This window comes from Aulonocara stuartgranti (genome assembly GCF_965226115.1).
Source record: "Aulonocara stuartgranti genome assembly, chromosome: 20".
Lineage (NCBI taxonomy): Eukaryota > Metazoa > Chordata > Actinopteri > Cichliformes > Cichlidae > Aulonocara > Aulonocara stuartgranti.
In genome coordinates this window covers 2,631,491-2,645,879 of record NC_138956.1, presented here as the reverse complement: position 1 = coordinate 2,645,879, position 14,389 = coordinate 2,631,491, and the positions used below count along the sequence as shown (strand labels likewise).

Genomic DNA, 14,389 nt, shown 5'->3' with positions numbered 1-14,389 from the left:
GTTTTTTTTTTTGTTTTTTCTTCATAAAGAAGATAATATTTTAAATTATGGCTTGTGACTAAAGACAAAATACACTGATGGGGGATTATAAATTACAATATAACTATATTTACATACAAATACTTAGGTGCACTACAATGACATCTCAGGTTCTTATAGGAAACAATTACAGTGGAAGTACATTTAAGTAGTGCTTAAGTAATAAGTACTGCATGGAGTAAATAATTGTAAGTAGTATTGTAATTACCTGGTAGTTTTACAGAAAAGCAATATTTGCCCATCTTACATTATAAATTTGTTATATTGTTGGGGGGCATATTATGGAGTGACTTGCATTTTCCCCCCACAGCCATAAAAAGCTGATTGTCGTCACCCTGCCAGACGGGCAGGTGACGTGGACACCCGTGAAAGCTAAAACTCCAGAACGAAGCGACATAGCAGTTTCACGTCTATGGCTGTATCCCAATTCAGGGTCTGCAGCCTTAAAGTACGCAGCCTCAACGATCCTCAAGGGCCGCGTACTCAAAGACCGCTAAGGCCGGAAGTGCGAGGCTTGTGAAATGGGACGGTCTAGCCTCCGTTGCGCTGCCCAGGTTGCCTAGCAACCATGATAATAACAGCTGGAAACGTGTCATACAGCTGTGTTTGACAGAGATGAAGGAGAAAATCTTTTGTTCATTTGTTTGTTTCTACATGAGCTTTGATCATTCTCTGATTAAGCTCAGCTATTGATCGGTGTATATTTTAAAGTAAAGGCTTTAAAACCAAGTTAGTACAAACGTCACTAATGTCACATAACTTTGCCGACATGTGGCCAACAGTAATGTTTAATGTTCTTCGTTATTAAACATTTGCACATAAGTGACATAATATTCAGTACTTAAAGTTTACTCTTCGGCCGCCCCTCATCCGCCGTTTTTTTTTTTGTTTTGTTTTTTTCGGCAAATTTATCCACACGCACCGCCGCGCTATGCATTCTGGGATATGTTGGGCCACGAAGTCTACACTGCCACATCCTTAAAATTCAGGGAAATGAAGGACGCATTTCAGGGCCGCATTTCGAGCAGCCTTTGAATTGGGACAGCCTTCGGCGCGCCGATGTGACGTAATCGGCCTTGAAATGCGTACTTTAAGGCTGCAGACCCTGAGCTGGGATACAGCCAGTATCATCAGTTTCTCTACTGAAAATCTGGTTTGAACATCGGTGACTTTGACCTCAAGGTCAGAGGTCAAGTTCTCTGAAAATCTTGTGAATGCGATAGCTTGAGTAGGAAGTCACCTACGATTTTGAAATTGACACCACAGGTGGACCTATTAAAAATCTCAACAGTTCAAGTTCAAATCTCATTGACCTCGATCTCAAGATCAAGGGTCAGAGGTCAACTTTTTTTGAAAAGCTTGTGACTGTGATAACTTGTGAACAATGCGACGTAGGATTTATTTTTTTTAAATGGTACCATAGATCTATCTAGCAGGAGGCTGAGGGGTGCCGCTGGCCCCTCCCAGTGTTTTTATCTCAGTCATTATGTTGATGTGCATGTTGGATTTTCTATTATTTATTTTTTACTCTTAGGTTTTTACAAAGAAATAATTATACTTGACTTGCTACCCCCTTTATTGTAGTGTACCTAGCTGTTAAGTATGTGCATGTAAATATAATTTAATACCACTACGCCCTCAGTCATACAGCATTACCAAAAACTACATTTGCTAGTTCATTAAGACTTTGTGACATACATCCATACATGGCAGGTGTTTTACCAAATTCTGACCCTTCAATCCCTAATGTTGCTGAAATGATGGCTTATCAGACTCAGCAATGATTTTCCAGTTTTGCTGATTCTAGCTTCGGTTTCCTTTCCTTAGCTGACGGGAGCGACACCAGTGTGGTCTGCTGTTGCTGTAGCCCATCTGCTGTGCTTTCAGAGATGCTCTTCTGCATATACTGGTTCCAGGAACCCGGTTATTTAATTCACTCTTTCAATCCTACCAGCTAAAAGCACACAGCTCACAGACCTTATCCGCTGACAAGGACAATGGCACAACTTGTTTACTTTCTGTTGGCCTGTATGCGAATATAATTGAGATTTTTAAGCAATAAAACATGTTTATTTTAGAGGTTTTTGTTTGGAACTTCAAATCTAAAATCTACAAATGACCAATTTAAGAATTATAACCATGATGGGAGTGCTCTTACTCTGCTTTTTGGCATCATCCTATGGTTTGCACGAGTGCCATGTGAAAGCTTTGTTTTCCCAGAATAATTTAGTGGATTTTCTTGGTAGGACCACCACGAGTAAAAACGGTTCATATAACCATCGGTTGACCCAAGTATCAAGCTTCGTGGTCACGTGCTGACAATAGAAAATGAGCACATATTTAAAATGCATTTTATTTTTCCTTTACAAGAAACAAAAGACAAAGAAATAAGATGAAGGGGAAAGGAAGTGGAAAACCAGTATATAAAGAGATGCAACCTCTGGCGTCCTGAAAAAAATATGTACAATTCAAAATAATATCCATATAAAACATGCCACATACAATAAAAATGATCATTATATTTATTCATATTCCCTAAAAGTATCTCTGCTGTACAGATGCAACATCTTTTTTTTTTGTATTTTAAAGTACGTGAGGTTAAAAAGAAGAAAAAAAATCAAATTATGAGCAACCTTTATTAAATTATAAGATATGCAGAGAACTTAAATTAAGTTTCAGAGAAGTTAAAAATTATTCAGGCGGAAATCCAGTGAGCGGCATAATGTCTCGTGTTCTTCCCTTGGAATAGAAACATACCAAAAAATATAGATATATATGTATATATATCACTGCTTCGGATACTTGATCAATATCTACCACTTCAGAGAAAGTTTCTGTTATACTACGAGAGTGCAATTCATTACCAGGTTAAGTATGGGATTAACTTTGATTATTACATCATAACATACATCAGGCCAAGTAACCATTTCACAATGTTAACCAACACATTCACTTCTATAGGGAAGATATTAAAGGGAAAAAAAAAGCAAAAGCAAAACACTAACAATATTCTAGGGAATTCAAGATTTGTCCATTCAAGACTATATGAATCCAATTTTGACCGATTAAAGGGGGAGGTTTTGGTAAATCAACAAGCAGTAGCATAAATAAAAAGAAAAAAATAAACATGAACAATATTACATAAATACAAATGCTATGCACCATTGTACTGCTTTATGCAAGAAGTGATTTTTCCATGTCTAATTAACAACTCTCTGCGTGAATCCAAACAGCCTCGTTATCACGTCGGCTTCTCGTCGAGAACCCCGGACATTTTCCTCACATCTATTTTTAACAAACTCACCTGAAAGCTTATAGCAAAAAACACTAATAGAAAAAACAAGTAAATGCAAAACACTCTGGTTCATATACATAAAGATATTAGTTTGCCATTTTACATATATTTATATTTATGTACAGCTTTATCTTTGTTAAAATGATATCCAGTGGTTGATTTTTTTTTCCAATTTTATTTTTCTACACTTTTGACTTTGATTACAAAGGGTCTGGATAAAGAGCTGTTGTCCCCCCCTCCCTCAATGCATATAGTATATTTACAGTTTTTACAACTTTGCATTTTAAAATCATGTGAGGTCTTAGGTTAAGGGAAGGAGGAACCAAAGTAGTATGGGAAGGTGGAGTTTTAGTAAAGCTCCCTTTAAAGACTTTTTTTTCTCATTATTCTTATACAGAAATGAAAACAAATGCCCTTTTTTCCAATAAGTCTTTCCCTGCCATCAGTTCAGCCTCGAGGAGACAGTACCAGCACTAGAAAAAGCACACTACAGGGGAAGTAGAAACACTGCAGGCTGTACTCAGGCGGAGGAAGACTTACTACAGTAAAAGTTTAACAACAGTCCATTAAATCATACAGAGAGAGGAAGAGGCATGATTAAAGTTTAAGGTTGACTTGTTGGGGAGTAAAAAACAAACAAAAAAAGAAGAGAAAAAAAAAAAAAAAAAAAGCACTGAATGGGGACAGTAGTCATGCATCTGCTGGCTCCTTTTTTTCCCCCCCCCAAACAAGTGGAACTTTCAGGTGTGAAACAACCAGCTAATGGGTACTTGGTTAATTTTGGACCTGCGTGATCCTTGAGCCATTCACTCAAACTCTTACTGTCTTAAGCAACTCAGAAAAAATAAATGTGGATGTTATTGTGCTTTCACACAGCTAATAGCAGGATTTTGTTTTTAGATGCATAAATAAGAACACAAAAGCAAAAAGCTACATCAATATCCAGGATGATTTGGTGGCATACAGAACACCCACTAAGCTTCTGATTGTGACTTTAATGCAATATCTTATCAAAACTGTCATATAGTTCATCTGTATAAATAATTCATGAATAATAATTATGTTGGCTCATTATTGTAAATCATCATCAGCATAGAGTAGATAGAGCAAACCTGCTGCTTAAGATTCCCTGCTTGTCCGAGAAGGCTAAGCCCATAAAAACAACCCTCCCACCCCCAAAAATCACCATCGCGCCCCCTCCCCAACCCCCCGGAGTATTTCCACAGTAGCAGTTAACAGTTTTTATACAAAGCAGTCACTTCTCGCTAAATCAGTGAGGTAGACTGGGTCCAACTAACCCACCATGGGACTCCACACAGTCAGAACATCTGGTGCGACTGAAGCCACAGATCAATAGTATCTTACATTTTTTATATTAACTTACTTTTTTCTCCTCTTTTCTTTTTCCTCTCTCCATCGATCACATGTAGTTCTCACACAGAGCCACATCAAGATTGTCTAGCTAGCCAATATCCATGTTGTCGTTATGAGTCATTGATGGGAAAGTGCCTTGTCTGGGAGGTAAGGGGGGGAGGTGTGGTCAGACGGGACAGGAAATAGGTCCGACTTAAAACATTAAAAAAAAAAATTTTTTAAAAAGTGTCCTTAGTTCATTCTCAACATTTTTAATGGCTTTTTTTTTGTCGAAGCTCCAGATGAGCTCTGTACTACGAGCAGTGATATCAGAGGGTCAGAATGTTTTGGTAGATGGTGAGGATCATTTTCCAGCCACTGTAAGCTTATTGAGACCAGAATAGTTGGGAGGGTTTGAAGTGGGGGATGGGGAAGAGGAGGGATTTGGCTGAGGAAAGGGTGATTCAACTACTCCAAACACGAAAGTTAGTCCCACCATCAAGCTTCTGCTGATGAATGGTGGTCGGCTGCTTTTATTGATTAATGCTCTTCAAACCTTTGGCTACAGGTAACACTTTAGTCTTTTAATAGCGGAGGCCAGCCTTCCTCCATATCTTTATGAACAGCTTATGCACTGGCGATGTAGGATTTTCATAGGCTTTGGCGCAGGAGTGTTCTGGTACCAGCGAGAGGGAATTTTCCATCTTTCTGGTTAGTTCATCCATTTTCGGCAATTCCAGGCTCCGCAGTGGCAAGGGATCTTGTGCTGATCGTCCTCAAAATCAAACTGGTAGTCGTACGTCAGCTGGAATTAAGAGAGAGAGACAGTTAAAGGCTGCAGATATAGTAGTAGTACAATGAAGGCTGTTTATCACACTGCACCTCCTCTCCTTTAGGAATCCTTCGGCTGGAGATGATGATAATCTTGTCTTCTTTGTCAAACGTTACAACCTCAGCAACACAGTTGGGCGCACAGGAATGGTTGACATAGCTGGTGAGAAGGGAAATGGGGGAAAATCAAATCAATTTGGGGGAAGAAAATAAACATAAAATAAGGGTTTAAAACAAGGCAGGCATGCACAAACAAACACTTACCGGGCTGGGCCACCTGTTAAAGTTGCATCGATCACTTGCTCGTTGTTGATACGGAACATGTAGATCCCTCGGTTCTACAGCAAAAGAGCAAGAAAAAGAAAAAAGGTCAGACGTGTCCTACAGCTGTAGAAAGTTGAGCGGCACAGCAAACAAAGTTTCTGCACCACCCATTCTCCATCAACTGTTTGAGTACCTGCGCTTCATAGATCTTCTCCCGGCGATTGGCCACCTCGTTGCGTATGACAGTACCAATGTACTCAATAACCATCGTATGCTTCTCCAAATCCTTCGCAGCGTACAGCCCCAGGCCCTGAATGCGGGAACGTGCCAAGTACACGTTGTTCTTCCACTCAGTCTTCAAGCGCCGATACTGGGAGGATTTGGAGTGGACAAACTGCTTGCTGTACGGTGTGTTGAGCTCTCCAGTGAAGGTACTCTGGTAGGCCTTGGACACACTGGTGCTGTTAAGAGTGTGAGGCCTAAAAAGAAAGAAAAATGAAAGTCTGAATGTTTTGAATTTTACAGGTTTGAAGTTGTTTTGAAGCAAGTTACTTGCATTTGTAACCCACATAAAAATAAAAAGAACTGCACCTATAACTAAATCGGAATTTTAAATTCCAACCGGAGCGTGTCCGTGCCCAACTACTCATAACCAACATAAATTATTTTAGCTTATGTACTTGCGACACATTACATAGATGTTAAAAGAGTTTCATTTTTTAATGTATATTACCTCACCAGTCAACATATTCTGTCTGGAATTTAACTCCGCAAAAATGTTAACATTTAGTCAACAAGCCTCTTCGACGTGATTCACATGGCTGTACAGATTAACAGATATGTCAGAACGTGTTGAGTGTGCAGCTTCTCGCTAAAAATAATGCTTTACCTCTTGCAGTGTGTGGGGACCTTGGGCTCTGAGCGAGCACAGCCAGTGGGATTAATCATGAGTGGGAGCTCCATCAGAGGGTGCCGGCCGTATCTAAATTGGTAATTCTGGCAGTTCTCCACTCCAGGCAACTAAAACACAACAAGTCAGTCAATGATCATCATAATGGACTTATAATGGCTATAAAGCTTATCATTTCTGGTCACATTGAGTTCAGTTAATACAAGATAGAGCAGATATTTTGTGAAGTCTGTAATGCTGTTTTATTACAGTCTGAAACAGTTATCCAACCACAGATCAGTGAACATGGGAGATAAAGACAAAATAAAAAAGGGACAGAAAGTGCTCGGGATTCTTACCGACTCAGTGATTCTCATGACAGCGTGAATTGTAAGGCCATACATCTCCTCCCCTTTGATGTGTTCAGTGAACAGTTTCAACATGGATGATTCCTCACGAAGTTTAGCCACCTGCTGAACAACCCGGTCCCAGATCCCTAAAGACAAAAACAGCAAATTCAACTCTGTTCTTTAAGGTTAAGAAACATAACAAAGGGAGAATAGAGCACAAAAATCAGAAAGCACTTTTGTTTTACCTTCTGGAGTAGGGTCACGGTACTGTAAATCCTCCATCCCATGCTCCAGAACACGCACTTCAAACAGCGGGCGGCCATCATCTTCACTGATGCGGCAGCGGTAGCGGCATCGCTTGTTGGGTACGCGTGTGCTCCAGTAGATGCGTGTGGCCTCGTAGCCAACGGGGAAGATTGCAGTAGCTGAGTGGAAGTTGGCCATCTGGGAGGGCAGCAACTGGCCAATAGCGTGAAAGATGAGACTTCCGACGCGGAACAGGTGGATACGGTCTCCGCGCTGCAAGATGCTGGCTATCTGTTTCACCTCGTCACGCTCGATGTAGACGCGGCGTAGGACCGCAAATGTGCTGAGTTCATCGTCACTGGGCCCCTTCAGTTTATGCTGGGTGCACAACATGGTCTTATCCTTAAAGAACATGCAGCGTGCCCGGATGGCACAGGCAAAGTGGTAGACATTCGGGCAGCGCAGTCTGTTGCAGCTGTTTGTGGCACCAGTTTTCTGGCAGTACGCACAAAGAGTCCGCAATCCGCGACGCAGGGCTACCTCCACGTTGATTAGGGCACCCCCCTGTGTCTCGTACACCTCTGTGGACCACAGAGCGCAATTTAAGTGCACCCATAGGTCCACATCAATATTAAGCAAACGAGCGGGCCCATCTGTGGCACCATCGCCTTCCTCGTGGCAGAAGCAGCACTTGCGTTTATCCCGAGGCAGCCTTTCTGGTCGAAGAGTAATGCGCAGCCGTTCCATCAGTTCAGACACCTCACGGCTGTTTTCTTTCTTAGAGCCACCTTTCCGAATCGAGATAACAATCTGAAGACGCTTCCAGCGAATCCCCTTCCATTTCTTCAGTTTTGGATGCACCACCTCCTCATCAGGTGAGAGAGGCCTGCGTTGCTTGACAGCTTTAGGGGAAGACTCCATGGGGGTGGGAGAATCTTTAGGAGGTTGAGCTGGATCAGTGACCAAATCCTCTACCTCCTCCTCCTTGACAACAGCACTCAGATGATCTTCAGGAGCAGCAGCAGGATCAGAAACTGCCGAGGTAGCTGCTGCGTCTGCGCAAGACTCTGGAGCAGCAACTTCAGGCTCTGTGACTTCAGTTGATTGAGCAGCATCAAGAGGAGGATTAACATGCTGTTCAGGCTCAGCTGTTGTTTGGACATTGGCCGGACTGGAGGGAGACAGTGATGAGGAAGTTGATTTTTTGGAAGGTTCAGCTTCACTAGTTGTAACTGGCAGAGATGGAGGAGGATGAGGAGGAGACGGTGATGGGGGTGGAGACTCCTCCACTGGTATAATAGGAAGGTGGCGCACATCCAAATCATTTACATTGGTTGTATAGCAGTGCTGAACCGGTTTTTCTTCAGTCTCTGCAAATTCCTGAGAGCAAAATGCACGCAGGAGATGTAACGCTTTCAACACATGTAATAAAAAAGATTAAATGAGGCAATAGGAGACCTTTAGGGACCAACCTGTTTAATAAGTGCCAGAATGTCAACTTGTTTCTTCAGTGTACAGCCAGGTAGAGACACATCAAATTGCCTTAGCCACTCATCCTGACTAGGTGAAGCACCATCCTTTGTACACAGAACCCCTGTAAAACATAACATGGATAGATGGTATAGTCACTCTGCCACAATTTGTTTTAAAAACAAAAAACCCCAAAAACATTTAAACACCAAATTTGCTCAACTAACGTGCTTAAACTACAATCATGAGATGGGATTAATGAAAGACGAAATATTTACATTAGCAAATAATATGACAGGTCACTTTGAGGCAGAATTTTGAATGTCTTGACAGACTCGCACCCTTTTGCTTTTAGCTAAATAGGAACTCACTCCACAAAAAAAAAAAAAAGAAAAAAAGAAAAAGAGAAAGAAAATAATAAAAAAAAAAAGACATCAGCAGAAATCTAAAAAAGCTAAACCGTCAATTTATTTATTTTAGTGTGTACCTGATTGGCCAGGTCCTTTCGCAGGCCCATCTCCTCCTGACATTTCAGGGTTTTGGGGAGGGATAGTGACCTCATAAGTACCTGGCATTCTAATGTTGAGAAGCTGGGCCATGGCCATCATCACGTGATTTAGTTTCTGGAAAATATTAGTAGAAGTTTAGATTGCCTCAATAGATTCAGACATAAAAGCTTTTAAAGACGATATAAGATTATGATGGCTTAGTACCTTGGCTGCAGCAGATGACAACGTGAACGTTACAGACACCTCGTTGCTTTTGCTCTTATCCCAGTGGTTGGATGTTGAATCTACCTTGCCGTCAGGAGCTTCAAATTGTTTATTTTCTGTGAATGCTGTAAGCAAATGTGTAAATTCAACATTTGTCTGCATTTCAAGACGCAAACAGATTTAATATTTAAAATAAAAAAATTAGACAATCGTATAAATTCCAAGCAGGTTTCCCCATGACCTATGTATCCATGCAACCATATAAAACAAACTAACTTAGAATTTAATCCCCCATACAGAGCAGCACATTGCTACCTCAGCAGACCGTAGGATGTGACATGCTGAGTAGAATACCTGGGATGGCAGTGCGAGGTATGAGGGGTATGATAGGTGATATTGCCCTGTCCGTCTCCTCCTCTTTAGGCTCCCGCAGGTGAGGAAAACGTGGAGTTTCATCTCCTACATTACTCTCAGGGGATGATGCTGGAATTATGCTTTCTGGAGCATCCTCATCGTCACTTTCCATCCTGTTAAAAGATATTTCACACATTTATAGCCTCTTTATGAAAATATCTATGCTATGGACTGATAACTATGCACAGTTGTCCTTGTGTACCTGATATCCTCATTCTGGTTATGTGGTGGTGTGGGGAGAGCTGCTAGAATATCTACACTCTTTACCTCCTCTTTCACAGAATCTGAAGGAGGAAACAAAATGCAGCATAATAATACATTGCATTTAGAATGCAATTACTGCATAACTGTGGATTAATAATTAACAATAAATGTACCCATCGGCTCTTCAGCAGGCTCTCTGTTTTTCTGTCTCTCAGCCAGATCCTCCCCAGCTGTTACTCCATTGAGCAGTTTGTGCTGTACTGATGGTGGAGGAGTAGGTGGCAAGGAAGATGGGGGTGTTGGGGGGTTGCTGAGGTTGCTCTGTGAATGCACAAACAATATGTTCTTGAAGACTTTGCTCTGAAATTACCTTTATGCCTTATTCAAAATGTTGGTGGTGCACTGGCAGCTTAGTTTGACCTTAGTGAGTAACTGAGAGTAGTAGTCTGGGATATTGTCTAACACTGCATTTCCAAATGAGCCTTTTAGCTGGGCTTTTCCATTGGCTGGACTGCTTCCAAAAGGTGCAAAAAGATCCACACTGGCAGTGATTGACGGCTCCATCAAGGGCAGCAGAGAGAGGCCCTACAGAGTAAAAATCCATTAGCCAAGAAAAGGAAAAAGAATCAATCTTCAGATCATCAGTGGCAAAATATCATTAGGGGGGGGAAATGTATTTTGACATTATTGTACCTGTTTGAGTTGTTTTAACAAGGCTTCAGCACTTTTTCCAACTTCTTCCTTCTTGTTTTTCTTCCGTGCATTAGGCCCTCGATCTCCAGCTGCCTTATTAGTGCGCTTTGGCTTTTGCACAGGAGGCCTTTTTGTTATCGATTGCAGATCCTGTAAAAGGTCAAGAAAATAAAACAGATTTTTCCCAAATATAACATCAGGGTAAAGAGTCTTGATGCATGCTCAATCATCCAGGTAAGTAAATCCCAAAAGGTTGAGTGACGAAACATTTCTCCCATTGAAAACGCTACGTCCAGATAAACAGAATCAACCTTTTGGGATCAGGGTAAAGAGAATGAATACACTTTAGGAAAACATACCTCCATGTTTCGTGGAGTCCCTTGAAGCTTCTGCTCAAGCATTGCCAGTTTGCTGTTGATGTGACCATTGATCTCACTGTGGATGCCTTCACAAGGCCTCTGAGCGCCAAGCTGAATATTCTTAGTTCTTAGGAGTTTCTGCAGCAACTGCTGTCCAGTCTCAGATCTAGGGCTTTGAGTCACAGCAGCACTTCCAGCATTAATAAAGGTAGTGTTGTTCCCAGCGTTAACCATCTCCCCAGTTGCTTCATGCTTTATAGTCCCAGTAGGAGCTTCAGCCGCACTGTCACACTGGACCTCCCTTGGTTCCTGTTTAATATTCTGTATTGTCATTTTGCATAGCTCCTCTTGTTTGTCTTCTGCACCCTGCTGCAACTGACGCTGAGCATTTGTACCTCTCTGTGGCCCATTGGAAGTCACTGAAGCAGCCAGACCACTGCCTGGTGACTGAGTGTCTGCTTTAGGTCCTGGACAATCAAGTGGACTCTTAGCCCCGGGTGACCTGAGTGGAGAAGCCTTGACTTGACTGTAGGGACTGCCCCTCCCAGCCCTGCTGTCAGCTATAGAAGGTGAGGAGACATGAGATGAATGGGGTGAGACTGGGTGGACTGGACTCATGCCAAAGGGAGTTCTTGGAGAATATGCATGCGATGGAGAGCCCTGCACACGGCCTGCCATTAGTGCTTGCTGTTGGTTCTGGGTGGGAGTGGGTGGACGAATCCCCATAGCTTGATTAAAAGTGTGCCGTTGAGAATCCCCAGGGGAGTTGGCTAATGGCTGACGTGGAGATGCTGGCCTCACCATTGGGCCCTGGTCCATTGGGGAATGTGGCACCTGTCCTCTCATATGTTGCTGCATCATCTCTCCCACTTGGAGCTGCTGCCCAGAGACCATCATTCCTTGCTGTATCTGAGGAGCAACACCAGGTTGTTGGCCTGGCATACCTGGCTGGTGTTGATTTCCCACTGCTCCTGGATTCCCCATGACTCCATGTGACATTTGATGGCCTTCCATCCCCATCATTTGCTGTCCCATCTGTGGGAGCTGAGGCCTCAACTGATGTTGTTGGCCCTGACCTATTGGCATCCGCAGCATTTGTCCTTGTTGTCTTTGTGCAATCATGGCTTGGATGTGCTGTATTTGTTGGTTGGGGGGGAGATTGCGGAGCTGAGGATTCTGAGCAATAATGGCCTGGATGTTGATAGGGGCGCGGATCTGTCCAGGAGGAACACCAGGTCTCTGTCCCATCATTCCTTGCTGCTGAGCTCTCATCATACTCATTAAAACCTGCTGTTTCTGCTGTTGGGCCATGATGGCCTGCTGTTGTGAACTAAGACCCATCATAGCAGGTTGTTGCTGCCCTGGATGGTTGTGTCCTGTGATCTGTTGCGGCATGGTGGGGTCCTGTGGCTGCTGTGTGGCATTTTGAAGAGTTTGCTGTTGATGATGTAAGAAATCAGATGTTTTTCCTTCCTCTTTAATTGTCATCAAACTGGGCTTGTCAGTGGTGAGGGAACTTTGCCTCTGGACAGTGACTGGAAGTTGTTGCTGCAGTTGCTGCATACCAGTTTGCTGGTTCCCGACCAAACCCGACTGTTTCTCATGTACAGACTGGGGATTTGATTGTTGCTGCTGGCCTACATAAACCTGATTCTGGTGCTGCTGCTGTCGTCCCAGGTCAGTTTGATGATCATTTGCAGAGCCTAGTTGGATCTGGTTGGGAGTAGAGGGTCCGCTCTGCTGTGGTGGGGTTCTTGAATCAGGGCTGAGGATACCACCTTCTTTGGGTCCTGAGTTTTGGCTCTCTGTAGATCCCTGGGGCTGGGGTGTGTTACTTCCTGCTGAAGGAGAGGAACCCATTTGTGGGGTAGAGGGTTGGGAAAGACCTTGCTCTTGGCCAGACTGGTTGATCAACTGTGCTGGTTGTCTTTGTGTCATTTGCTGCTGCTGAAGGTGGGCTAAATTCTTTGTAATATTTTGCTGAGATGCAAGCATGCGTTGGGCCAGAATGTTCTGTTGTTGAGGAGTCAACTGGGCATGGGGCCCCCTCAGGCCAGGGTGACCTTGAGCACCAACCATACCCTGCTGTCCCATCATCAGCTGAGGCCTCTGCTGCTGTGACAATGCAACTTGTTGGTTACCAATTATTCCTGCCTGAGTTGATACCATGCCTTGAGAATGGTTAATAGGCTGGCTGCCCACAAGATTCTGTGATGGAGCCACAGTCTGGCCTCCAACTATTCCTTGTGCAACCTGGACCATGTTCTGCTGATTAGCCTGATTAGCTAGCATACCCTGCTGAGTGTTCGCCTGTTGTTGTGCCATAAGTTGGTGCCCCATCATACCAGCCTGCGACTGATTGATTAAACTAGACTGTTGATTTGGGAGTGACACTGGTTGTTGGCCCATCAGCTGCTGTTGCTGGAACTTTGCCATCTGCATCCTATGCTGAAGTTGTCTTTCTTGAAGAAGCCTAGGGTCTGCACCTTGCACCCCAGGCCCCTGAGGGAAAAATCCTCCTGAAGGCCCAGGAGGACCTGGGACCCTGGCACCACTGGCTCCAAGAGCCCCAGAAAGCTGTGGCTGGGCTCCTCCAATAAAGGGCTGACCTTGGGGCATTCTGACAGGCATCCCACCTTGGGGTACCATGCCAGGATGTTGCCCCATTACTGGTGCCCCCTGCTGGCCCATCATCATCTGACCAGGCATTTTGGGAAACATGTGAGAGGGCCCCCCCTGTGCAGAATGACCTTGGGTTATAATACCAGAGCCTTGCTGCTGCTGTTGTTGCTGCTGCTGTTGTTGTTGATGCTGCTGCTGTTGTTGTTGATGCTGCTGCTGCTTGCTTCTGTACTCTGCAATTAGATTTGTGTGCTCCTTCTGTTGCTTGCGCACCTAAAACAGAATATTTATGAGGACATCTGTATATCATGTATATCAAATGTGCCAGAAGCCTTTTTTGTGCAATGCAAAAATTGTTTTCAGAACATTGAACATCTACACACCTGGTCAAGCTGCTTCTGAATTTTACTCTGCTCTTCTGTGACCAACTTAAGTTTCTCTGCATCTGCCTCAGCAAACTCTCTGCCAGCCTTCTTAGCAGTGCGTTGCTTCGCACACAGTGCTTTGCGTGATTTGCGATGAACTCCTATCTGTTCTTCCAAAAATTTCAGTTGCATTTGGAGTAACTGCTGGGTATGAAGAAGCCATTCTTCATATTGGTGCTGTTCAGCATCATCTATAGAAAAGAAATCACAAACCACCCTTAG

At 43.3% G+C, this 14,389-nt stretch overlaps 1 protein-coding gene across 2 annotated transcripts in view; it reads right to left on the bottom strand.

Moving 5' to 3' along the window:
- Positions 1-2,376: 2,376 nt before the first annotated feature.
- The window catches only part of kmt2d (lysine (K)-specific methyltransferase 2D), a 30,579-nt gene continuing 18,566 nt past the window's right edge, over positions 2,377-14,389 (bottom strand). For both annotated transcript variants that reach the window (XM_082517950.1, XM_082517951.1), the window contains exons 39-55: positions 14,126-14,358; positions 11,121-14,015; positions 10,762-10,911; positions 10,489-10,653; positions 10,242-10,389; positions 10,067-10,148; positions 9,805-9,977; positions 9,451-9,575; positions 9,225-9,360; positions 8,740-8,861; positions 7,267-8,647; positions 7,031-7,167; positions 6,672-6,802; positions 5,976-6,261; positions 5,783-5,856; positions 5,570-5,678; positions 2,377-5,492 (exon numbers count right to left, since the gene is read on the bottom strand). In XM_082517950.1, coding sequence (XP_082374076.1) covers positions 5,400-5,492; positions 5,570-5,678; positions 5,783-5,856; positions 5,976-6,261; positions 6,672-6,802; positions 7,031-7,167; positions 7,267-8,647; positions 8,740-8,861; positions 9,225-9,360; positions 9,451-9,575; positions 9,805-9,977; positions 10,067-10,148; positions 10,242-10,389; positions 10,489-10,653; positions 10,762-10,911; positions 11,121-14,015; positions 14,126-14,358 — 6,440 coding nt within the window. In that variant the 3' untranslated portion in view covers positions 2,377-5,399. The remainder of the gene's footprint in view (positions 5,493-5,569; positions 5,679-5,782; positions 5,857-5,975; positions 6,262-6,671; positions 6,803-7,030; positions 7,168-7,266; positions 8,648-8,739; positions 8,862-9,224; positions 9,361-9,450; positions 9,576-9,804; positions 9,978-10,066; positions 10,149-10,241; positions 10,390-10,488; positions 10,654-10,761; positions 10,912-11,120; positions 14,016-14,125; positions 14,359-14,389) is intronic.